At 55.4% G+C, this 24,700-nt stretch overlaps 6 protein-coding genes across 6 annotated transcripts; 3 read left to right on the forward strand and 3 right to left on the reverse strand.

The window, feature by feature from the left end:
* Positions 1 to 2,303: 2,303 nt before the first annotated feature.
* Positions 2,304 to 4,090, reverse strand: J4E85_005658 (uncharacterized protein; the record flags this gene model as incomplete). Its single annotated transcript, XM_051469901.1, has 3 exons — positions 2,304 to 2,486; positions 2,540 to 3,755; positions 3,891 to 4,090. 3 exons carry the CDS (start codon positions 4,088 to 4,090, stop codon positions 2,304 to 2,306), a joined length of 1,599 nt encoding a protein of 532 aa, XP_051326732.1.
* Positions 4,091 to 5,437: 1,347 nt separating this feature from the next.
* Positions 5,438 to 8,647, reverse strand: J4E85_005659 (uncharacterized protein; the record flags this gene model as incomplete). Its single annotated transcript, XM_051469902.1, has 4 exons — positions 5,438 to 7,614; positions 7,660 to 8,096; positions 8,143 to 8,272; positions 8,323 to 8,647. The coding sequence occupies 4 exons, from the start codon at positions 8,645 to 8,647 to the stop codon at positions 5,438 to 5,440; spliced, it is 3,069 nt and encodes a 1,022-aa protein (XP_051326733.1).
* Positions 8,648 to 10,600: 1,953 nt separating this feature from the next.
* Positions 10,601 to 12,148, reverse strand: J4E85_005660 (uncharacterized protein; the record flags this gene model as incomplete). The annotated part of the gene is made up of 1 exon (XM_051469903.1): positions 10,601 to 12,148. The coding sequence occupies one exon, from the start codon at positions 12,146 to 12,148 to the stop codon at positions 10,601 to 10,603; it is 1,548 nt and encodes a 515-aa protein (XP_051326734.1).
* A 396-nt stretch (positions 12,149 to 12,544) lies between these two features.
* J4E85_005661 (uncharacterized protein) lies at positions 12,545 to 13,974 on the forward strand (the record flags this gene model as incomplete). Its single annotated transcript, XM_051469904.1, has 2 exons — positions 12,545 to 12,982; positions 13,042 to 13,974. 2 exons carry the CDS (start codon positions 12,545 to 12,547, stop codon positions 13,972 to 13,974), a joined length of 1,371 nt encoding a protein of 456 aa, XP_051326735.1.
* An 870-nt stretch (positions 13,975 to 14,844) lies between these two features.
* ALV1 (5-aminolevulinate synthase, mitochondrial) lies at positions 14,845 to 16,789 on the forward strand (the record flags this gene model as incomplete). The annotated part of the gene is made up of 2 exons (XM_051469905.1): positions 14,845 to 15,184; positions 15,264 to 16,789. The coding sequence occupies 2 exons, from the start codon at positions 14,845 to 14,847 to the stop codon at positions 16,787 to 16,789; spliced, it is 1,866 nt and encodes a 621-aa protein (XP_051326736.1).
* A 610-nt stretch (positions 16,790 to 17,399) lies between these two features.
* Positions 17,400 to 24,422, forward strand: J4E85_005663 (uncharacterized protein; the record flags this gene model as incomplete). The annotated part of the gene is made up of 3 exons (XM_051469906.1): positions 17,400 to 22,025; positions 22,077 to 22,204; positions 22,262 to 24,422. The coding sequence occupies 3 exons, from the start codon at positions 17,400 to 17,402 to the stop codon at positions 24,420 to 24,422; spliced, it is 6,915 nt and encodes a 2,304-aa protein (XP_051326737.1).
* Positions 24,423 to 24,700: the final 278 nt, after the last annotated feature.

A 24,700-nucleotide genomic window follows, 5' to 3' on the forward strand; every position in this document is an offset into this window, starting at 1 on the left:
GTTTTCACTTCCCCAATCACTGCGAAAACTCAGTTGCGGTACGTGTTCAACCAACACCCGTTCTCACTATTTCACAGATCACCTCCACCTGCCAGCAAAGTAAAAGTACCATTTTGCTGTACCAGTAGACTATCCCACCTCCACATACGCCCACCCCTCGCATAGCCCCCAGCCTTGAAAAGACGTCCACGCAAAACGACGTACATCTTCTGAAGACAACCCCACCCCCGTCCTATAGTCGAACACCAACTATGAACCAAGAGCCCACACCCACAGATCTCATATTCAACCTAACATGGCGCTACCTCTCCCACGCCGCCGTCCCCGCCATGCTCCCCTCCAGCGCTCTCGACGCCAACGGCTGTATCCCACGGTCGTTTTGTCCAGAGGTTTATGATGGGGTGAGGAGGACGGTGGGGGAGATGGGGGAGGAGGGGCAGTGGGCGGTTTGGTATTGGGTTGTTGGGCCTGGAGAGGGGGAGGATGGAGGGAGGGATGGTGATAGGGAGAGGGATGGGCAGAGGGATGACGGGAGGGAGAGAGTGGGATGGCATCCGTGTTTTAGGTTGCCGGCGAATCGGTGAGTGCGGGAGGGTTTTTTTTTTTGGATGGGGAGGTAGTGTGGTCGGGGTTGAGTGGGTTGGGTGGTTGGGGTGTGGTGTTTGTTTGACTGCCCAGGTGGTCGATTGGCCACTGACAACTGACATTGAACAGGCGTGTCGTCACACGGAACCTCCTCACCTCACCTCCCTCCCCCCCTTATCCCACCACCTCCAACACCGACACATTACCTCCACCCCGCCGCCGCTCAATCTCCTCCTCCTCCTACTTATCCACGAACCCGGACCATCACGTTTCGAACATCCTCTCTAACCCCATCGCCAATCCACGCAGCAACCACAGCCGCCAATCAAGTGCCGACACAACACGTCGCATGAGTTCAGTTCGTGAAGAAAGTAAGAGTGAGGAGGGTAGTGTGGAGGCGGCGAGCGAGAGTGTGAGTGAGAGGATAAGGAAGAGTACGAGTTTACATGTTAGACCGGGGATGGTTAGGAAGTGAATGCATCCCCGGTCTAAGGAAGAGAAATGTATTTGATGATCGATTAGATCGCAATAGGCAGATACCAGAGCAGTAATAACGAAGCCAACTTGCGTGAGCCATTCAGTCCGCTCGACTTGTCCTTTTGCTCCTGTGACCCAACAAGCCCGTTGTAAACATGTGAATTACCAGTCTCCCTTCAGACCATCCTGTTCCTTTCGCTCATCCACCTAGTTTCCCCCATCCTTCTCTTCTTCCATCACTCATTCTTGATACAGCACAGATAAAACAACTCTTTCCTCCATGTAGGGAAAACATCGGCTTACACTCCCACTCAACCCTGTCCCTCCCCATCCATCCACCTGCATGACAGCATCCCAGCACTCCATGCGTTTCACTCCATATGACGCGTTCCCCTCCCCAAGTCTGAGGTCGCCATGACTTATCTCAAAGTTTACACATGTGCGTATTCCATATCGAGACACACAACGGCATTACCGAGATGAAGGGCGTTCATGCAGGACCATATGTAAGTCGCAAGGCTGAAGCGAGATGTCGAGTCAGTTGTTCCCTTGCAACAACACCAACACCAAGACGGAAAAACCGTCAGCCCTCAGGCATTTGTAATACCGCCGAGTAGGTCTCAACAGAAGGATAGTGTTACGTGAATAGATGGAATGGTAATAAATAAATATAGTACATACACGCGCCACACTCTATAGCACATGGCCCAGTCCAGCCCAGCCCGGTCCGTCTAGCCACACACACCTACACAGCCCGACCAAACCAAACCGAACAAACAAAAGACCGCGCACCGACGACAGCAGCGCATCTCGCAGCAGGGTATCGGAAAGAAACTCGGAAGAAAACGATCGCGCAAAAAACAAACAACCACGATCTCAACGACCATGAACGAAAAATACCCGAGATGCGATGCGATGCGATGCGATAAGAAAAAAGAAACATTATGACTTTGTATGTGAGGGTTGTGCGTCGCCGCAGATATTGTGTAGTAGGTCGTAACAGCTCTTACAACAAGAAAAGTAGAAAAAAAGAAAGGGCAACCGGAATGCCCTGCCCACCCAATCAATCAAGCAAGCAAGCCATAAACTCCCCCAAGACGGGGACAAAACTCCTCAAACGACCAATGCAAATGATGTCGATATGCCGCTAAACCGCATGAATCGTTCCTTTTTGGCTTTTGAACTGTGTCTCTCTCCTCGTATGTCTTTGTGTTGTGTTGTACGTATAGTATGGTACGGTATTATGACTGCGCTTCGATGATGGTGGGTTGGGAATTAACCTGTAGGGTAGGTGTAATGGGGTATGGTAGGTATTGCTCGTGCTGCTGCTGGTGTGAAGCTTCGGTGGGGTGATTATCTTCTTGCGTGTGCGGCCGAGTGCCTGTGTCGGGGCCGAGATGGGGATCTGGTATTTGGACGTCGAGCTATGGAAAGTTAGTTAAACGTGGGTTTACTCATTGTGTCTTGGTATACGCACTGTCAGGTATCCAGTCCGCCGTAGTGGGATTATGCGGACTGCTTCTTTGGACCCAATGTCGCGGTTCCAGTCTTCGATCCAGCGCTCGAGGTCGGCGAGTTGCTTTTTTACGCCGGTGAAGCCCGCGTCTTCCCAGAGCCAGAAGGTCGCGATGCCGAGGACGGTGTCGAGGCAGGCGCGGAAGGTGAATGGGTCAAAGGCGTCGACGAGGGTATCATTAATCTTCTTGATGAGTATCCGGAAGTCGTCTTCGGTTACGAGGGGGTCTAGGATCTCGGGGTAGAGATTGGCAAACGTGGGCGCCAGGTCGCCCTTCATCATCCAGTCGCGCTTTATGCGGATAATGCGCGTCGTGTTGTACAGCTCGGAGTCGAGTGGCACATGCGGGTTGGGATGGGGAAAGCAGGGATGCGAAGGGCCCCAGGGAAATTCGGACACGGCGTCGGCGTCGTCGTCAGCTGCAGACCCTGATCGTCTCGAGTGCAGCGAGGTGCGTCCGGAGCCGGGCAGAGAGACGCGCGACAGGCCGGCGGGCTGGTGGTTACGGCCGGCTTCGATGTCTTTGTCGGCATGGGGCGCGGGCGAGACACTGTCCCTGGGGTTGGCGGCAGAGGCCATGACGAGGCCTGGAGTAGGCGGCTGCGTGGGTGGCTGGCTCCTGCGATCACGCGGAAGGGCGATGCTGGTGCGACCGCTGATGCTGTCCTCGCCCGTGGAACGTTGGACTGCGAGGGAGCTCGGCGCAGGGCTCTGGCGACTCAGGCGGCGCTCGGGAAGCGAGAGCAGCGGGTACTCGTCGCGGCCGTCCTCCCTGGCTTGCGTCTCAAAGTCGCGCTCAATGGGGAGATTGGGGTAGTGGTCGTCGCGGCGCGGGGGCAGGGCCTGGGGCGCAGGCGCAGGCGGCGGGTTCTGGATCTGGAGGGTGCGCGGCGACGAGTTGACGGGGTTCCAGAGACGCGAGGCGGGCTGGCGCGGCGGGCCCTGGTACAGCGCGCGCAGGTTGAGGTTGAAGATGCGGTTGGTCAGCGACCAGCGGGCGGGCACTGGCGACGCAGCAGGCGGCGGGTAAGCAGCGGAGGGCGGGCGTGGAGTCGTCGTCGTGCCGGTGGTGAACGGGCGGTGCTGGGTGGTGGTGAATTCCTTAGGGGTCCCAAGGGCAAGTGGTCCATGCTCACTGCAGCATTGCCTGCCGACAAGACCAAGTTTGCCGTGGGTGCTGTACTGTCAAGGAAGAAGGAGCAGACAGCGGGGAATCAGGTGTGGTGGATGAGTGCGCTGCACTGTTATGGCAGGACGTCGTCGTGTCGTGGTCGCCGTGGTCAGTGTCGCAGTGTTGGTGTCAACGTCTCACACGGCGGGTTTGGCAATAGCAGAGACAGAAACGGGCCATGGAATTAACTTTGTCGCATGCAGCAGCAGGAGAGGCGTCACCACGAAAGGAAAGAGCGAGGGTGCTTCCTTCTTCTTGTACACGACACGACACGTCCGCCTCGTCCGGCGCAACTTGGGCACCTCCCAGCCCAGGCTCATGAAAAAGCGCCTGCCTGCCATGGCTTGTGCAGGCTGATGACTGCCTGCCGCATCACGCTGACCCCTGCCCCTTCACCCATCCCTCACCTATCCCAGGCACTGTGCCTGCATTAGCCCGGACAATCCTAACCATCCCTAACAATCCATCCGACTGATGTCAATCTTAAGCATACTCGACATGCATTCCCTCTCATACGGTAATACGTTGGCGGGCACACCCACGCCTGCCGTCACCGTTGACATCCGCCGTCCGCCTCCGCTGTCGCTCACATGACCCTGACCCTGACCCGACCAGCCCTGTTTCACAACACAAATCAATGTCCACACGATCCTCCTAACACACTCTGTTCCTCGACTAACCCGCTCAATCGCCATCGTCATCGACATCGTCTTTGCCTTCATCATTACTAACAAACGCATGACTGTTTGCCCATCCCCATCTCCATCCCCATCGCACCCCCGTCAACCCTCTCAATGCTAACCAACTAACCCTCCATCCATCTCCCACGCCCACACCCATGAGTAGCAACTCCCCTACCACCAATTACCCACACATCAGCCACATCCCCGGCAAGCCCTGTCAGCTCTTTACCCAGAACCGCGTCGTCGGGATTCCGCGCACTTGCTCTCATCTGAACAGCGTCAAGTCCGTGTGTTCGACTTGACCCCTTTTCTGGCGTTTACTTCCGATGACTAGTCTGTATATGATGTCAGTCCGGCATGTCTGTGCTGGTGGCAATGCGGTTCGAGGTTGGCTGTTTGCAGCTTTGCCGGGTCGGGGGGAAGAGAGGTGGTCCACGCAGTTGCGGTGGGTTGTGGCTTGCGGCGCGGTGTGGTGTGGTAATAGTTGAGCCTGTCTCCAGCCTCACTTTTCCCCGTTATCCAGGATCGTCGCCGTGTATACATGTAGACGGCGACTACACCTCTCATATCCTGGGTATAACAATCTTATAATAATAACTGCACATCCTATTATTGCCGATCTATAAAGCACACTCACTGCTCATTTCACATTTCACGAATGGAGTCGGTATGCCGGTTCATATGCTCTCGTATTGCTACTAGCTGCAAAATTGTTGTATACCGCAGGATCGTATATAAGTAAATAAAAGCACAAAGTCCCGCCCTCGTGTAATGGTATATCCTTCGCGTTGCTCGTCGATATGCCAGTCCGTATCCAACCCTTATCGTGACCTGACCCGAACCGAACCTCCCAAACCCGCTCGCAGAGCTCAAAGGCCCTCGCAAACAACAACTACATAACTACCTACAAACAGAAAGAGAAAAGATTCTTTTATACGGGTCCGCCGGCTCGTAACATCATCTCGGAACTCAAGTACCTATCCAAGGAAAAGTATATATCCACAGCTAAGTGTGACGGTTAGCATTCGCCTGCATCTTCCTCATGGCCTCCCGGTGCGCATCCATCATCTGCCCACTCCGCATCATACTATCCATCTGACTCGCCCGCTGCTGCTGCATGACCTCGCGCTGCTGCCTCTCCATCTCCTTCTGCCGCCGCTCCATCAACAGCGCCGCGCGCTGCTGTTCCACGACATTCGCAGCCGTCTGCTGCGGCGGCGCAATATCGCGCATCGTGTCGCGCCAACCCGCGTAGAGTTGTTCGCGCTTCTGCTCCGACTGCGCGCTCGACGAGCGCTTGGGTTGGTGGCTGTCGAAGCCGGCGGGCGCGCCTTTGGTGGCCCAGGCTTTGTTTTGCCATTTTTGCGAGGACGAGGGGGGTGTGCGGCCGGGGGAGCGGAGCGAGGGTTGGTGCGAGAGGGAGGGGGAGAGTTGTTGGGCTTGGAGGAGTTGGCGGCGTTGGGATAGCGTCATGTCTTCGTCGTCGGCGCCGCGTTGGGAGAGGTTGGGTGACGACATTTGGGGGGTGAGGGTTAGAGCTGAGGCGCGGTTTTTGATCAGGCTCTCGCGCTTGCTGAGGAGGGTGTTGCTGGGGAGGGGGGAGAGGGTGTCGAGTCTGATGGCGGAGTTGGAGCGGGAGAGGACCTGGGGAGAGGCGATGGAGGGTGAGTGGGTTAGGGATCGCTGGTTGACGAGTGATTCCTGAGAGAAGGTCGAGGTGTTGCGTCGGAGTCCTTGGCTGCTGTTCCGTTGTGTTCGGCTTCCAGTGGACATCCTTCTTGATTCGCGCTTGCTCTCGTAGAGGAGCTCGTCACTGACTGGTGTGGGCTTCTCTTCCGATCCATCGGCGAGCATGATACCGGGTGACGAGGGCAGGAACATGTCTTCGTAGTCTGGCTTCTCAGCAGCCTCGAGATGCTTCGCCCATTCGTTCGTGCGGTAAGATAGGGCGATCTTCGAAAGCTTCTCCGGCATCACGTTCTCAGTCAGACTGCCAACCTGTGATCCGCCTTGCTCCATCTGTGAGCCTTGAGAGATTTCATCAGACTTGGTAGACTTGGAGTATTTCTCGCTGCTCGCCTTGGAGCTAGACATGACCGTGTCAGCCCTGTGCTTGAATGTCTGTTCCTTGGGCGAGTCTGCTGTCTTTGGGTCGGTACTGGTCGTGAGAGATTTTACGACGTCAGCGGTGTTCACTACGCTCTTCCGGTTGGGCACGGTGTCGGAGTCCTGTCTCTTGAGTCCAGGCTTTTCAAATGGGTTGTCGTGCTCGGTTCCGATTGGTGATTCGACTGGGGACAGATTACGGACGGACAGAACATCGAGGTCGTCGTCCAGAGTGGCGGCAATAGACGAAGCGCGATCATCTTCGTCACCTCGCATTCCGTTCAAAGCTTCTTGCGATGCTACCATATCCCTAGAGATACGTTGCCTCATTGCGGAGACATCAGAAACGCGCTTTGACACGCGCCTGGGCACCTCGGCATCGTGATCAGTTTCAGGAACAGCAGAGACGGAAGTGTTGTCGTCGTCAGTGTGCGCTTCATCTTCGGTAGGGACTTTGAACGGAAGTGGGACGACTGCTGGAGGTGGCGGCGGGGCTGTAGGGCGTAGGCTGTTGCTTTTCACTAGAGTAGGCCTCGAGTCATCCTTGGGAGCCTCTGGAAGAGCCTTTTCGTTCTCAGCAGTATGGGCCTCGGGTTCAATCTGTTGAATAGCATCATCATCGAGAACAGCGACAGTGACGGTGGCGTCGGGCTTGTCGGTACGGCTGGCAGATCGCATCATTCCAGTTGACATGTTGACTGTTACCGCGCTGTCGTTGGGAGAGACCTCCTTCTCATGGACATGAGTAAGGTCTTTGGGATCCGACGTGGAAGATCGGACACTTTCCTCGGGTACGTTCTGTCCGTTGCCATATGCAGCTTCCCATTGAGCACGTTCTTTCTGGAAGACCTCCTCGACCTTGCGGCCTTGTTCCTCCTCTTCACGGTCTTGATCCGCTTGTCTTTCGAGTTGTTGAGCGGCAGTCTTTGCGCGGTGCTCTTTGACTAGCTTCCAAACGCGGAGCTGGGAGACGATACTGACTACTGTAATGATGACAACACCAGCCAGCTCGGCTTTGATGTTTTTAGTAACCGGGTAAGTATTGGTGTTAAGAGGGAAGATGTCATCGTTGAGGTCTGCAGAGGTTAGCAATAATCTGCCAATACTGCGCGGCAACTTACTCCAGAGGTAAAGCCAGAATTCCTTCCAGCCAGAACCAGCCAGACAGTCAATACCGAGGATGGCAGCGGTGGCTCCGGAGAAGGCGATTGAGGCGATGAGACCGTAGTTGCGTGTGTAGTGACTGAACGCAAGCGAGTAGCCTCCAGCTGACATGCAACCAATAAAGATGGCACGACCAGTTCCTGAAGTGATCAGACCACCGTCTTTGACGCTGAGGAACCACATGCTTAGACAGAAGCCACCGAGTAGGCAGCCAAAACCTTCGGCAATGTCTGCAAAGACCAACGACAGGACTCCGAAGATCACCCCAGTGAAGAAGGCCGCCACGAAGAAGGCTCCCTGGATGGCATCCGAGACGGGAGGGTTCATCAAGTATACTATCAAAACAGTGACGGCGAGAGCGGTCAGGTAGGCAGCAGACCCGAACACGTATACCCTTCTCTTGTCAGTATGGGTTGGTAGATGGGTGTCAATGTACATACCACTTATTCTTGATACCAATGATGGCATATCCCAATCCACTAAGTAGCAATAGCACTCCAGTGACGCCCATAGCGGGGGTCAGCTTGGGGTGAATGGGCAGTGGGTTTTTGGGGTCCGCGGAGGCACTCTCTACATTACACTATTAGCCATCTCATAATATTTCTCACCACATAACTTACCAGAAGACTCTGCTGGAGTAGCATCATCAGATGGAGTCGTAGTAGGGACATCATTGATAGAGCTCGGTGCCGGTGTCTCTGATGGCTTGACCGAGGAAGCTTCAGTCGAAGAAGGGCGTTCAGACTCAATGCTCGAAGAGATTATTCCCGATGGGGTGGGTGTGGCAGAAGGCTGTCGAGACGCACTGTCCTGAGGCTCACGCGTCGACTCCGCGGAAGGAGTGTCATCCTGTCTACGGACAGCAGCATGAGGAGCTGCAACCGCAAACTGTAGGCATAGAACAAGCGCAAGACAGAGAACCAAGTAGTGACCAGAAAAGCGCATGGCGATTATGCGGTGTAGACGTGTCTACAAAGAGCCAAATGCCATGGAGAAATTACGATTAGGATTGGAATTCGCGTCTGAACGGTCCTCCGAGGATACTCGAAGAGGAAAGCGCGACTCCTGATATGCAGCGAGGTGGTGTCTGCAACAATGACGCACGAGCAAAGATGTCGAAAGAGCAAAAATCGACGTGGTAAAGACTGTTTCAAGGAGCGAGGTCGGATTACTAGTAGTAAAAAGAGCGAATGAAGAAGGAGTGTGGTAGGCACAAACGGCCAATACGCGAATGCAGGATATGCAAGTGGTGCAGACGAGATGCAGAAAGCAGGTAAACGGAAGGTGGAGGCGCACCTGGGCATATATCAGACGAGAGAAGCCACATGGGTGAGCGCCAGCATAGCCTAGACAGGAGATCGACGCCTCCTCCCGCAGGTTGCAAAAAGCGAGAGGCTTAGCGAGCACGGCCCTGTTCCTGCAATGAAGGAAAAAAGCAGAGCCCAGGAGCCCATCGAGCTCGGCGGCGTCAGAAACGGCGGCTCCTTTAGGGATGACCCATACTGCAACGGGTGTGGTGTGGTCCTTGGAAAGGTTGAAATTAAGATTGCAATGGCAGCCACCAGCCATTCTAACGTTTTCGCGAGCAACGCCTCCAGGTGCTTTAGGGCAAAACAAGTATAGTTCAGTAGCCTATATTCCTCATCTAGTATTGACACTTGAGAGCGGAGTTCGGACGTTACCCGGTGCCAGACAGCCGTACCAGACATGCGATGAGGCGTTTGAGGCTGCCGAGTGCCGTCCGTCGATAATGCCATGGAGGCGCGCGCTGCGGGTTCCCAGCGAGCTGCACGCACATATGCGAGATGAGTTGGTGATTACGTTCGCCAAGCAGGCACATGGCGGCTGTCCACCAGTGAGATGTTGATGAAGGAGAACGCGTCGAACGCGTCGTGAGCTGAGGTGCAGCCATTCGTAGGTAGGGCTGCAAACTCCGTAGGCAGGGGTCTCGCTACGTGCCCATGCATAAGCTGCCGCAGCGTGCATAAAGACCCTCCGCAAGGGCGCTCCTCACATAACAACGTGCAGCCCAGTGAGCCTCAGCCCGTAGTCCGCCCGCAAGGTTCAAGCCTCCAACTATCGTTATCTGTAAGATCTTTCATTTTTCTTCAGCTCCCCGAGGCGGAGGGATATGTAGTCTGGATCGAAGCAAAAAGTTCATCATCGCGTTGCCCGAAAGGGAGCGATGATGTGACTGGCACGGCATCTCCTGTAACCGATGCTCATCAGATCTGCAAGCAGCCGTGCGCGTTGCCGACGATCCAGTTCTGAGCGAACCTTCGCGTGGGAATCACTTCCGTGCTTCCTGACGTTAGCACTAGCGATTCGAGCTATCGGCTTACCTCCTGTCACTAGTTTCACGACACCCTCAGACAGTTCTCACAGCTGCACTTCTCGAATTTCATAGATTTGACGTTTGTCGGCTCGCGCCTCATTGTCGAGGCATCGTATCGTCATCTGTTTCACATAGGTCGTTGCACAGATCCTACTCGGAGTTTTGGCATGGTAGCCCGGAGGTCTGCACGTGGTTCCAAAACTATAGTGGGTCCCGTAAGATTGGCAATACATGCAAAAAGCTTCCGGGTTGAGGCGCAGGCACCTCTGCGAGTTACAAGATCCAGTTTCGATGTCCATCTTCCAATACACACAACTAGGTTTTGACAAGAAAGGAGTGATGGACATGGTAGCATGCAGATTGGGGGTAGTGGGAACGTATCGATGCTGGATGCGCGGTGAAAGTCGACGCTATCAGTGTATAACACATCGCATCACATCGTTAATACCTGGTTCAGATCGATCGAAGATGCAAACGGCTTCAGAATACCGTTTTAACCGAAGGCTCCTACCAACTTGCCAGCTGTAGCGAGCTGCGCATACTGTACGTGCTCAACGGTGTGTTCATCCGTCCACCAGACAACAGCTGTCAACTGCTCCGAATCCCGCTGCCACACCGCCCTCCTCGCTCTGGTCACCTTTGGTGCGGAGTAGATATCCAGCCTCCCAGTTCTCCAAGATCTCGCCCTTGTTTCCATCTCCATTCCCGTCTCTCCAGAGGCACACGCCGTACACTCCAAGCTCGCAAATCACGCCACCCCTCTGCAACTCACCGTTCCGGAGAATGGCGTTTGTCAGTGGAGGTGGCTCAATCATCTCCATTAGGATGTATGCCGGCCAATGAGTCTCGGGCAGCTTCTGCAGAAATGGTGGGATGGCTTTCCGGTAAATGTTGTTTCCTCCTCCTTCTCGTTGAGGTTTCAGCACATACTTTGTGGCCGAAGAGGCGTCTGTCGCAAGCTTCTTCGCTTCCTCGCCAGCCTCGCTGTTGTCGAGCGGGTAGATTGGCGCAAAGGTCTCCAGTACGCGCGCGGCGACCTTTTCGTCGGGTAGGAAGCGCTTGAGGTGCGGTGAATGCGGCGTAGCAAGCACTTGTTGAACCTTCTTGCACCCCGCAAGTTGGGTCAAGACGCTTGGGCACTTGATGGCACGGCTCTTCTCGAGATGAGTGCGGGCGTTCCAGTCTTCGTCCTTTGAGTAATCATCTGGTGAGTACCCTGCTCGAAAGTATATTGTTGTCACCTCGTACGACGTCGAGGGAGAGTTCGGTGGTGTGTAGACCAGTGTACGGTCTGTGTCAAGCTGAGTGTGAGACAGTGTCTCTCCGAAAGGTAGTCGGAAGGAGCGCACTCCATTATCTTCAAGCAGGGCGTATTCGAGATGTCTCTGATCAAACACATTTCTCTCTGGGTCCTGTACCACGAACAGCACGCATAGGGGACGCTTGGTGCGCGAAGTCCCGTACGCCTTGTGTGCTGTAGCGAGGCCCTTTGCCAAGGAAGAAGCTGACTGGCTCTGTCGCAAAGCCTCTTGCTTGATAATAGACGATGTTGAATTTGGGTAAGCGTCGATTGTGAGCAGGTACTTGTGTAACGCAGAAACTTGAGCCGATAGTCCGCCAAAAGACGAAGCAATGGTATTGAACTCGACCTGTTTCAAACCGGACTTTGGATTTGACTGCGAAGGGTCTTGATGTACCATGTAGTCTGAGCGGAAGAGCCCCAACGAAAGGTCCTGCACGTAGCCTTCTTTCTTAACCTCTAGATGGGTTTGCCATAACTTTGCAACAAAGTCGTCAACATGGACAAGCTCCTCCACGATGCTCTTCAACCATGTCTCGTCCCTGGCAATGGCTGAGTACAACTCGTTGTAAGCCTTTTGTATGGCGAGTCCCTCCTCGAAGCAGGAGCGTGGGAATAAGCTTGGAAACAAAGTGACTGGTGCTGTGCTTGCGAGTACACCAGACGGATCCTGTGATGGCTGGACGAATGACGGAGCCGGGCGAACCGCTAAGCCATGAGCAATCGACCAGTCCTTGAGATTGGATAGCAGATACTGCTCCTCCTGTTGAGATAGCTCTGGCGGGTATTCGGTGAGCGATATGGAATTCATGGTGGCTGAGTTGTTTCGGTGTCGTTAGAAGAGTAGATCGCTCAGGCAAGAGAGAGACTTACAAATGCTGTCGGCGCTAGAGCGATTGCCTCATCCTGCCCCGCCGAAGCCCGAGGCGCACCAAAGGACCCTGGTCGCGCATTTCAAAGCACGTATTTGGCGGCTTTCCGACATGACAGCAATCATTGCCAACTAACCTCACCGTGAAATGTGATGGCCTTGGTGATGCTTGCCCCTCGTCGCGTGATCAAGTGACAGCGCGCACTTGCCTAGACAGGTGCCCCACCTTCTACGCGGCGTCCAATCCGCGACTGCTGTAGCAAACATCTCGCATCTCTCGCCATCACCAAACATCAAACGGCAGCCACCGGGCTCTCACATCCAGCGCTATCAAACATGGACGACTATGCTCACCTACTCAGATGGCAGAACGTGGCAGGAGGTGACCAGATCATAGACTTGCCTGACGAGGACGACCTACAAGAGGATGATAATTCCGGGCTGGGGAATGCTGCTGAGGAGGATTCTCGATCAGTTGACGATGAGAATGAGGACGCAGTTGAAGAACCGAGCAAGCGGACCAAGTTGAGTGAGGACAAGATTGTCGATATTATCAACGAGCGAATTAAGTTCTTCACAAACGCCTGGAGACCAAACAAGGGTGTTGCTCGCGGCGAGGAGGTGGACTACGACCCAGTTGCTATGTGGACTGAAGCGGAGGCGAAAGGAGAGCGAGAAGCCCTGGCGAAAACGTACGAGACAGAGCATCTCTATTATAAGTCAAGACTGGATGAATTGTGCGACCAGATCGTCAAATTTCCAGGGAGCAATGCGGTAAGCAATAACGCCCTGACGGTACATATGACGTCTCCACTAACAGTGACATACTGCAGGAGCAAATACGGCGACAATGCAGCAACCTCGAGGTCACGGTCGACTCCATGGAATTTGCAGCCTGGTTACGCGACATCTACAAGCTGGAACCTGTTGACGACAGCGATGAAGAGCAAGTACCCGACGATCAAGACACCGCGATGCGCGACCAACCGGATATACCACGGACTGCATCATCTCTTCAAACAGAGCCGGGAAATGAGATTATTGATTTGGGTTCACCCCCAGATTCGTCAGACATCGAAGATGGAAATGCATTGCTATCGAGAAAGGACATCGGTGCTGAAGCTGATCCAGTCGAAGACCAGCTCGAAGACTTGACGCGATCATCGACACGAGACTCAGTCATCGCTGACAGCGTAGAGCCAATCATGTATGCGCACCCAGGGCTTCTTGAGCCTGACGGCTTGTCCACCCGTACGCCTATCAACCATGGAGATGAGCCTGAGAACGCCTCGATCGCCACAGTTCGCCGCTGGAAATGGGAAGATTTGGTCGAGCATCTTGACCGTAAGCGCGTGGTCTCAAAAGTCATCTACGAAATGAAGTTCAATGATCGCGAAGTCATTCGTAATCGAATTCGCCTTGTTGGAAAGACGAATCTGATCAAAGAGATCCGGGCGTGCATTGGCATGTTATGCAAAAGAGAAACGAAGTTGCAGGGCGTCCTTCCCCGAGACATGCCAAAGATTCTCGCGTTCACGAAGCTGTTCCTGTCTTGGTGGTTCTGTAGCAACTACTCCCGAGAACCCGATGCATCCAAGAAAGATCTTGAAGAGCTCAGAAAGTGTATGGATAGCGGGGCCGCTGAGACAAGTACATTTTACGACTATGTGTATACGATTATGGGGACGACGTTCAGCGAAAAGTCTCTGCAGCATCCTGACCAGCCATCTCAGGCCGAGATCATCGAGATTTCCGACGATGACTGAACCAGCGGCATCTTTTTTCAAGTACATGCCCTCCAGAAAGGGCCGTCTTGCAGGAAGGTCTAGGCCTCAGGTCTGACAGGCTGCTTATGAAATGTTGGCTCAAGCAAAGATGCCGAAGAGTGGGATTATCGAACCACGTGCGGCGTATTTCGGCAAGACTTTCCAGTTCCGCACTGTACGCTAAGCACGACCATGACTGAGTGCAGGCCGAGGTATGCAGACGAAAGTTTTGGAGAGATGTGCTATCCAGGCATATGGATTGCAGATCCTCTTGGAATCGTAGAGATCAACCTCACGAAATGGGACGGTGGCGGCTCCGAGTTAGACGGTAGAGGCCAGGTCGCCGGGCAAAAGGCGGGGTACGCTAAGATCACAGACTACACCTGAGTAGTTGAAGTGAGATGTTGTACGATTGAGTTGGAACATGACCAGGTTTCTGCAGTGAGGTGAACAAAGGTGGCAATTGATGCAAGGCGTGGAGTCGTATTAGAGGTATGGAGGGGCTGACAGGCGGCATTGCGGGTGCTGTCGAGGTACAGTGTGAGCCAGGCCCAGGACCCTTCGCAGGCGCAGTGCGAACCATCGAACTATCCGAGCAATTACTCTCCGGACTACCGTACCGCTGATGAAGATGGCGTCGGCAGCACTGCAAGCTAATATAGGTGGGCCAATCATGACGAGTGCATTTGATGCCGACGCCCGGCATGTTAGATTCCGCGCTATTACCGCATGTAATTCATGTAGTCGCATCTTTGACACATTTTCCAACCATCTTTCTCTCTCGCACTCTTCCTCACCTCGCCTTACACCCAATCTGCCCGCACATCTACAACACACCCAAAACCAATACACGCCGCGCATTTGACCAACATGGAGGCTCTTTTGCGCCAGTCGAAGTCCATGTGCCCGTTCTTACACAAGACGTCACCCGCCACGCTCCGCTCCCTCTCTACCACGACCACGGCGGCGGCCCGCCAGGAGGTTGCCCCCGGCGCTGGAAGCATGTCCAACCTCCAGGTCATCGCTCGTCGCTGCCCCATCATGGGCAAGGCGCTTGCCGTCCAGAGCTCCCGCAATGGCAACAACGCTCTTGCCGGCGCTTTCGGCGGTGTGCGTGCTTACCACACCCGCGTGAACCGCGCCAGGCTACACACGACGGCGTCCAAGGAAGCCCAGGCTGTGGATCTTGAGAGCCTGCGGGGCAAGCAGGGTACGAAATTCTTATGAAGCCGAGAGACCGCGTCTTGGAGGTAGCAGAAAATGTCGAACTGTAGGCTAACATCGCCCAGGACCACCATTCCCGCACGCAGCCCTGAAGCCTGCGAGCACTAAGCCCTCGAATGTCGCATCCGCATCCGCCCCGCAAGCCGCTACGTTCGATTACGAAGGCTTCTACCACAATGAGCTGGACAAGAAGCACAAGGACAAGTCGTACCGCTACTTCAACAACATCAACCGCCTGGCCAAGGAGTTCCCGCGCGCTCACAAGGAGTCGCCAGAGGACAAGGTGACGGTTTGGTGCTCCAACGACTACCTCGGCATGGGCCGCAACCCGCACGTCCTCAAGTCGATGCACGAGACCCTGGACAACTACGGAGCCGGCGCCGGAGGTACCAGGAACATCTCCGGACACAACCAGCACGCTGTAGCATTGGAAGACACGGTCGCGAAACTTCACTCCAAGGAGGCTGCGCTTGTCTTTTCATCCTGCTATGTAGCCAACGATGCGACGCTTGCGACTCTCGGAAGCAAGCTGCCCAATTGCGTCATCCTCTCGGATAGCCTGAACCACGCATCTATGATCCAAGGCATCCGCCATTCGGGCGCGAAGAAGATGGTCTTCAAGCACAACGATCTCGCAGATCTTGAGGCGAAGCTGCAATCGATTCCTTCCGAATACCCCAAAATTATCGCATTTGAGAGTGTGTACAGCATGTGCGGCTCGATTGGTCCCATTGAAGGAATCTGTGATCTCGCTGAAAAGTACGGAGCCATCACCTTTTTGGACGAAGTCCATGCCGTCGGCATGTACGGACCACACGGCGCCGGTGTTGCTGAGCATCTCGACTTCGAAGCCCACAAGGCAGGCAGACCCCAAGGCACCGTTCAGGACCGCGTAGACATCATCACTGGCACTCTCGGAAAAGCGTACGGCTGCGTTGGTGGCTACATTGCTGGCTCTACCAAACTCGTCGACACCATTCGCTCGCTCGCTCCTGGCTTCATCTTCACTACTTCGCTCCCGCCTGCGACCATGGCAGGTGCCAAGACCGCCATCGAATACCAGGCTAACTACCAGGGCGACCGACGCCTGCAACAACTGCACACTCGTGCAGTCAAGGATGCATTGAACGAGAAGAACATTCCCGTCATCCCGAACCCTAGCCACATCATTCCGGTCCTTGTTGGAAACGCCGAGGTAGCCAGGAAGGCGTCCGACATGCTTATGGAAGACTGGGGCATCTACGTCCAGGCGATCAACTACCCTACCGTTCCTGTCGGCCAAGAGCGCCTGCGCATTACGCCTACCCCAGGCCACATCCGCGAATACCGCGACCACCTAGTCGAGGCCGTCGACGCTGTATGGAACCAGCTGGGCATCAAGCGCACGAGTGAATGGGCTGCCGAGGGCGGTTTCATCGGCGTCGGTGAGGCTGGCAAGGAGGAGGTCGCTCCTCTCTGGACGGACGAGCAGCTCGGTCTGACTGACGTTATCAACGAGATGAAGTCTGGCCAGGGTGCGACTGGAATTCTCGAGGCTGTGCTTGAGAATGAGCGCAAGGCTACGGCCCAGGCTGTAGCTGCTGCGGCTTAGGCATCTGGATCAAGCAATTGCTGGGAAGGTCTGGTCGCTCGTTTCGTTATTTGAGACCTATGTAGTTGGAGGACGCGTTGACAGCGCAGCGAAATCTATCATCATTCGTCTGCGCAAGCATATCGTCACAATGCACATTGCCGTGATGCTCGAGTTTCGCATATTTGTGTTGTGCACCGGATCAATACGCCATAATAGCATGGACTCATCAATGTGATTGTACGACCATGTTTCGCCTATTGTAGTCGAAGTGAGGGTGAAAACGTGTCTTGCTATTGTCTGGTGGAGGACGGACGGGGAATGCACGGTTGCAGCCTTGGGTTCACGTCAGCCATTGCGCTAGTCGGAGCTCCCAGGGTTTGAGCCTCACGAAATCGAGACACGCTCCATCATCAACCCGCGCCCGCCCCAACGCGACTCCCCCGATTTGGCGCTGCCAACTCTCCATCAACCTGCCGCCTCATCCAGTCCTTACACTAATTGTCGACTGCGGCGCGCGCCTATCCATCACCGACACCCCGGCCCAATCGCGAGCCAGCGCCGCATGCTCTCCATACATTGCATCGACTCTCTTTTCGCGCCGGTCTCTCGATCGTAAGAGGGTGCCATCATGCCTCCTCCACCCAAGCGCAAGCGGGGCGACCGCACTTACTCCCAGGACGACGACCGCAGCGGACGACCGTCGCCGCATCGCCCCCAAAACCTCGGACTCTCGCACGGCCAGCAGCAGCAAGCCAACAGCCCGCGCGGCGGCGGCGGCGGCGGTGGCAGGCGTGGGAGCAGGAACAATGGACGCGGCGGTAACTCGAGTGTTCCGCAAAGTCCAAATGTCTCACACCCGTCGCCGACTGCCATGTCTCCACCCGCAAACACATTCCCATTGAGTCGGCAACCCCAGGCCGCACCATCCACTCCTGCGCCAGCGCCCACACCGTCACAGCCCTCGACGCCTTCTACGCCGCGCGAGGTTCCAGCCAGCAATGAGTTCCTGACACCAGACCGCGTCGCTCACTGGAATGGCCAGGCACGCGACGCTGTGGTGACGGCTGCTGTGGCTGCCCAGGGTGCAGGCGACCGACTCACCCTCTCGGTCATATTCACTGAAATCATCGAGGCGTCTATGCACCAGCTGCTAGACGCCAGTGAACTGGGATCCATAGTACGCGACATCACCTCCGCCCCAGCTGACGACCAGCTCGACCCAGTCTCGACGTTTCTCGACACGCTGAGCACGCTCAGCACGCTCACGCAGGATGAAAGCAAACACGCGTCCGTACGGCAAATGCTTGTCGCAACCGACATCGAGCCCGCGCGCATGCGAGCCGAGCTGGAGAACGACCTCTTAAAGTCCCTAGGCCTCGTCCGTGACAGCTTCTCCAAGATGGCCGTTCGCAAAGCAACCCACGCCCTGTACCGACAGTCCAACTACAACCTCCTACGCGAAGAGACCGAGGGCTACTCCAAGCTCATGACCGAGTACTTCACCACCGTGAACAACGAACCGCCTACACAAGAAGTCGTCGCCGAGACCTGGCAGCGAGTGAATGCCTTCATTGGCGCATTCGATCTGGACATTGGAAGAGTCCTCGACGTGACACTGGATGTGTTTGCAAACCTTCTTGTCAAGCACGGCAGGTTCTTCGTTAAGCTGTTGCGAACGAGCGCATGGTGGCCCGAGCTACGTGGTTTCGACAACATTACCTGGGACGAGGCCGAAGTACCCACACTTCCTCAATGGGCACGACCCGATGCGAAACAGTGGTACTACACCGACGAAGAGAAGGATGAACAATCACGGCTACGAGAGTCGCGCGATCGCAAATTCTGGCAACGCGTTGGCGAGTTGGGTGACAGGGCAGGCATCCAGGCGTACTTTGAGCTTGGAAGCCGTCGTATCACTGCGAACAACCGGCAGCCGGACCAGACATTACCCGCAGAGGGCGCGACGCTGTCGAATCAGCAGGCAGCGCGGAAATGGGCCGACGAGTGGATGGAGCAGACCAAGACACTCCCTCCCTCAGGCAACAGCATCGCCGCTCAACTGCTTGGCTTCAAGCTCCAGTTTTACGCATCCGATGTCCGCGATGCCTCCGACGAACTCCCCGAGAACCTCATGTATCTGATTGCGCTTCTGATCAAGATTGGCTTCATTTCCATGCTGGATCTCTACCCACATTTGTATCCTCTAGAGGAAGACATGGCTACACACAAGGACAAGCTCCTCAAGGCCAAGAAAGAGAAGGAAGACAGTGAAAGAGGTGCAGTCGCCAATGCGCTGACAATGGCCGGCGCACTGCCCGACGAGACCCCCGGCCCGCCAGCTGTTTCTCGTCTCAGAGATGCTGAGAGTAGGTCCAAGTCGGATACTGCACGAACCACGCCTGCCAAGTCTGACGAGCCCACCGATAAGAAGAAGGCTTTACCCGAGCCCAAGGACCAGAAGTTCACCCTATTGAAGAGTTTACTGTGCATCGGCGCGCTACCGGAAGCTCTCTTCATTCTTGGACGGCACCCTTGGATGCTCGACGTTTACCCTGAACTGCTGGACCTCATCTTCCGTCTGGCGCACCACTCCCTAAGCAAGGTTTACGAGGAATCCAGGCCAGCCGTAGCCGAAGAAACCGTCATCGCTACCAAGGGTGCTGGCAACCGGGGTATTATGAGACCAAGCGATTACGTTCCTCGACGAACTCTACGATGGGCCAAGCCTGACAAGAAGGATCAAGATGGGGGAATTGATTACAAGTTCTATTGGGAAGACTGGGTCGACAGCGTCCCCGTGTGCCAAGAGGTGGACGATGTGATCAAGCTCTGTACCAGCCTCCTAGGCTTGGTGGGACCAGAGTGCGGCAAGGACAGTGTTCTCCTGACCAAGATCATACGTATCGGAAAGAAGAACTTAGCGGACAACCCCTCTGAAGCGAATCGAAAACGATGGGTCGACTTTTCAGCAACCTTCATTGCACCTGCAATCACCTTCACCGGCAGGAATCCTGGAGTCATCAATGAGGCTTGGGATTTGTTCAGACATTTCGACACCGCCACTCGGTATACCATCTATCAGCAGTGGTTCAACGGAATGCTCAAGCCGGTAATCAAGACAGCTTTCAAGCAAGTCGAAGTCGAAACCAGGAAGACCCTGAGTCGCGTTTCCGCCACCAACACTAAAGAGTACGGTCGTAAGATTGCCAAGATCTCGTATGCCAGCCCCGGAATCGTCTTCAGGACCACAGTCAAGCAGTTGGTCAACTACCCCAACATGATCACTGCTTTGGTAGAGTGCAGCAGGTATCTTACCTTACTTGGATACGACGTCCTCACCTGGACGCTGGTTACATACCTTCTGAGCCCTGATAAAGAGTCAAATCAGGAAGATGGTATGCTGTCTGCGCCGTGGCTGAAGAACATCGCTACCTTTGTCGGCAAAGCTTACGCAAGATACAACTTGATGGATCCTGTTCCGATTTTGCAGCTCACCACGCATCAACTCTTGAATGCCCAAGGCGAGCTGTACATGTTGGACGTTCTCGAGCAGATGGTCAAGTCCATGGGTGGCATCAGCCTTAGTGGATCCGTCTCGGAGTCGATGGCTCTGGCGCTTTGTGCAGGCCCTGCGCTCCGCACTTTCACCCTGCAGTATCGCTTAGCAGACAACCGTACCCAGGCTGCTCCTTCAGCAAGGCGTCTAGTCAGGTGTCTAAAAGAGACGGGTCTGGGACCACAAATCCTCATCGCACTTGCGCAGCACGTTGAGGCGTACATTCACCGCAACGACCAGCTTGATGTACCCGATAAGCCTGTGCTCTTCACCGTCGACAAGTTGCGCTCCGACATGCTCCAGTATATGGAGCTCCTCCGAACATACCTCCCTGTGGACGACTTTGACGCTGTTTTTCCTTCTCTGGTAGAGATGATAGCGGACTACCACATCGCGCCAGATGTCGCCTTTACCATCGCTCGTACGAGCATAGCAGCCAAGGCCAATGCTTTCCGGGTTGAGCAACGCTCGAAGTTAGTTCCCGATGCGCAGACGAATGGCGATATTGCCATGAGTGGTGTGGAAGAGGCGCCAGCCGTGAACGGAGAGCAAGAGGCATCGAAAGCAACCGAAGACGTGGAAATGAAAGACTCCGCCGCGCCTGCAGAGTCTACTGGTGCTATTTCGGATAAGCTATCTTTGGCCGATGTACCAAACGCGGAGATTGAAGGTCTTGCGAGCCAGCTCAAACAACAGCTACCCGACGCTTTCGGCGACTACCCTTGCCTTTCCTACTACGTTACCTTCTGGCAGTTGTCTCTGCCAGACGTTGTCGCTGATGCCGAGAGCATCAAGCAGCTATACAAGGAGTCGATCGAAAACTTGGAGCGACAGCTGCCCGCCCCTGTTCCCGAGCGCCGCGGCTACCGACCCAACGTACCCAAAGCTGATTCCGAAGCAACGAAGGGTATCAAGGAAAACATTGCCAGGCTCAAGGAAGAACAACAAACTGTCACTAAGAACCACGCTGCGACGCAGGATAGTCTCCGCGTTGAGTTGCGCCGATGGTTCGAGGGTATTCCAATGATGGGTCCGCAGTGTGACCTCCTCCACAACGCTCTGCTCCAGGATTGCTTCATTCCTCGCAGTCGCATATCTCAAGAAGATGCGCAATATGCATTCTCCATGCTCATTTTCATGCACAGCTCAGGCGTGCCGGGATTCCGCATGAGCAGATTACTGGATATGCTCTTCAACGCCAACAGACTTACGTCCATCATCAGCATGTACACCGAAGCAGAGTCCTCATCTTTCGGCCGTTTCCTCGGTGGCATCTTGCGTGAGTTGCAAATTTGGCAGGAGAACAAAGATGATGCTTTTGTCAAGCGCGCCCAAGGTTCAGAGAAGAACCTTCCTGGCTTCGGCAGGGGCTACGACGGAGAACGGAACCCGACAAGCTTCTTCACGTACGATCAGTTTTGCATGGTCTTGTTTAAGTGGCATAAGGCTCTCGCGGCTGCGCTCAAGACATGTCTGGAGAGCGGGGACTATATGCAGATGCGTAACGCCATCAACGTCCTTCACGCACTGGGTACCAATTTCCCCAGAGTGAAGAGTTTGGGCACCGAGCTGAAGGAGACGGTTGCTCACTTGAAGGAGGCAGAGGAGAGGCAGGATCTTAAGAGAGCTTTGGAATCTGTTCTTGGCCCCATCCTCAAAGGAGAGAAGCTCTGGCAGGAGGACCATGTCTTCCGCAACGTGAGTTCATCTCCATCGACACGTCCACGACAGCGAACTAATACGCCCCAGGTACCGGCGCCTCCTGGACTACCGACAAATGGAAGTGAGAAGTCGACAGTGGAGAAGGGTAAGACTCCACAGCCACAGGACACGAAGCTCGACGCATCTGCGCCTGCCTTTAAGCCAAAGCCCGAAACGTAAGTTGACAAATTGCGCCCACATTACCAACGGTGAAACTGATCGACTTCTTCCAGAAACGGTACCCCACTACGCGAATCAAACGACAACAGGTCGAAGCATGACAGCACAACCCCTGCGCCTTCGAGAGATAGAGAACCTTTCAGGCCAACACCAAAAGCCTCGGATAGTAGGCCGTCCACGCCATCACAACCGGAGACAGGTTCTGGCAGGCCTCCAATCAAGGGCCCTCCGATGCATCCATCGTCTGTTCCGCTGCGACCAGATAACAGAAACACGCCTGGTCACAACACCCCAGTCGGTAGAACGCACGCACTGCCAACACGACCAGACTCGCAACCGAGGACACGACCATCGGAACGCCCCATGGTCGACCGTACGCCAGAGGCTGCGCATGGTCGATATGACAGTCGCGGTCCCCCAGCCGAATATGGCCGACTAGATCGTACGGCGGATGCTGCACGTCAGCGTGAGGCATCGCCAGGTCGGCGCGGTGGGCGACCGCTACCTGGTGGCAGGACACCCGAGAGGATGCCTCCAGCAGCCGAGCATCGCGAATGGTCTGGCAGAGAACGCGATTACGATTACGATGAGCGGGCTATGCGAGCACCTCCGCGAGATGGGCGAGCGCCTGCGGTACGACCGCCCACATGGGATCCAAGAGACCCTTATGATGCGCGGGATTCACGTGAGCGTTCTGATCCCCGAGGTTATCCTGCACCTGCAGCAACGGAGCCTCGCAGGATGCCGTCTTCTTCATCATTGGCCAACGAATACCGCCGAGATGGTCCCCCAGTCAACGCCCCGTATGCTGCGGAACAGAACGACAGATCTTCGCGACTCCCACCGGTGCCAGTCGCAGCCAAAGAAGAACCTACAGTCAATCCAGCGCGTGCTGCCTTGATCAATCAAGCAGAACATGGCAGACATGGACCACCGAGGTCTGATCGCGACAACCGTAGCGAGCGAGATGTTCGTTTGAACTCGCCTCGTCATAGCGATGATAGACGTGGTGATGACCGTCGACTCGAAGAGCGCCCGCCTCCTGGATATCATGGACGTAATGATGCGCCACGGGATCCTCGGGATGAGCGTCCTCAGATGCCACCCTCTAGTGGGCGAAACCACCGTGAGGATCCAGGAGCCAGTGCTCCAACCGGTCCGCGTGGTGGTCGCAACGAAGCCGTTGCAACATCCCGGGCTTCGCGGGAGATGTTCCAGCCTACACCTGGACCACGGGCACAAGACCCCAACTATGGCCGGCTGAACCAGCCTGCAGAGCCGGCGCCGCCATCTGGCCCACGCAGCGATCGAACATCGCAGCCTTCAACACCGAGTGCACCCACCGGCCCCGCAGCATCACTACCAGCAGGCATCCATCCTAGTAGACTGGCACACATCGAGGGCGGCGCACCAAGAGGGCCACCACTCCAGACCAACATGCCGAACGCTCCAAGCGGTCCGCGTAACGGAGGTCGCGCTCCTCAAGGTCCTATCCCGTCATCACCAGTCGGTCCACGCCCTCCCACAGGTCCTGGAGGACCTAGGAATGCCGGCAACCCACTACGTGCCATCAACAACGTATTGACTGGAAACGCACCTGCCGATCGATCAAGCGAGCGCAATGCACCTCATTCCAATCCTCCGGTGCGTGGCCGTGGTGCCACTCGCGCCAACGGCCCAATGGACGGATCAGACATGACGAGCCCAATGCCACCGCCCTCGCTTGATTCAACGCCCAACCAGCACCCGAGGAGCAGTCGAAACGACGATGTACCGAGCAGGATGGAAGGCCCTCCACAAGAAGAAGGCCGTTCAGAATCTCGCAGTCATCGACACCGATCAGGCCGCGAGCGCTCACCCGATCGATCAGGCCGCCATCCCGAAGAGAGAAGCAGCCGCACTGCCCCTTCTGAACGCGCAGAGGGCGAACGTGGCTCCGACCGCGGCCGCGAGAAGCACGGCAGCAACCGAGAAAGCAGCCGTCGCGAACGCGGCGAACGAGATGGCGAACCGAGATCAGGACGCGAGCCTCGCGAGAGCAGCAGACGCGAGCGTGGCTCCCGTGACGACGGACGCTCTTCAGGAGCCAGGGAAGAAGGACGCGATAGGAGGAGCCGTGGTGGCGGCGGAGGAAGCAGCCAAGGGGATGAAGCACGCAAGAGGGGACGCGATCCTCAGGATCAAGCCCATGGAGATACCAAGAGAAGACGTTAGACGCGCCCTACTATTTCAGCATCATCAGCACTTACGAGTTTGGCGTGGATGAGGAGGGGGCTCGACACTTGAAACCAACAACACAACTTCATCAACATCGACAACGTCTTCAAAAACAAACTCAACTTCACTTTTTACTTCTTTTTCATTTCATTGTAATTCTTCGATATTTGGGGACCAAGAGGGAGAGAAATTGTGCATTGCGCGGCGTTTTTTGCTTGTTTGTTATATTGCCCGCCCCGCCCATACAGAGCGTACTTTAAGGCATTTTACGATAC

This window comes from Alternaria conjuncta (genome assembly GCF_024043145.1).
Source record: "Alternaria conjuncta strain BMP 0040 chromosome Unknown scaffold_7, whole genome shotgun sequence".
NCBI classification, from domain to species: domain Eukaryota; kingdom Fungi; phylum Ascomycota; class Dothideomycetes; order Pleosporales; family Pleosporaceae; genus Alternaria; species Alternaria conjuncta.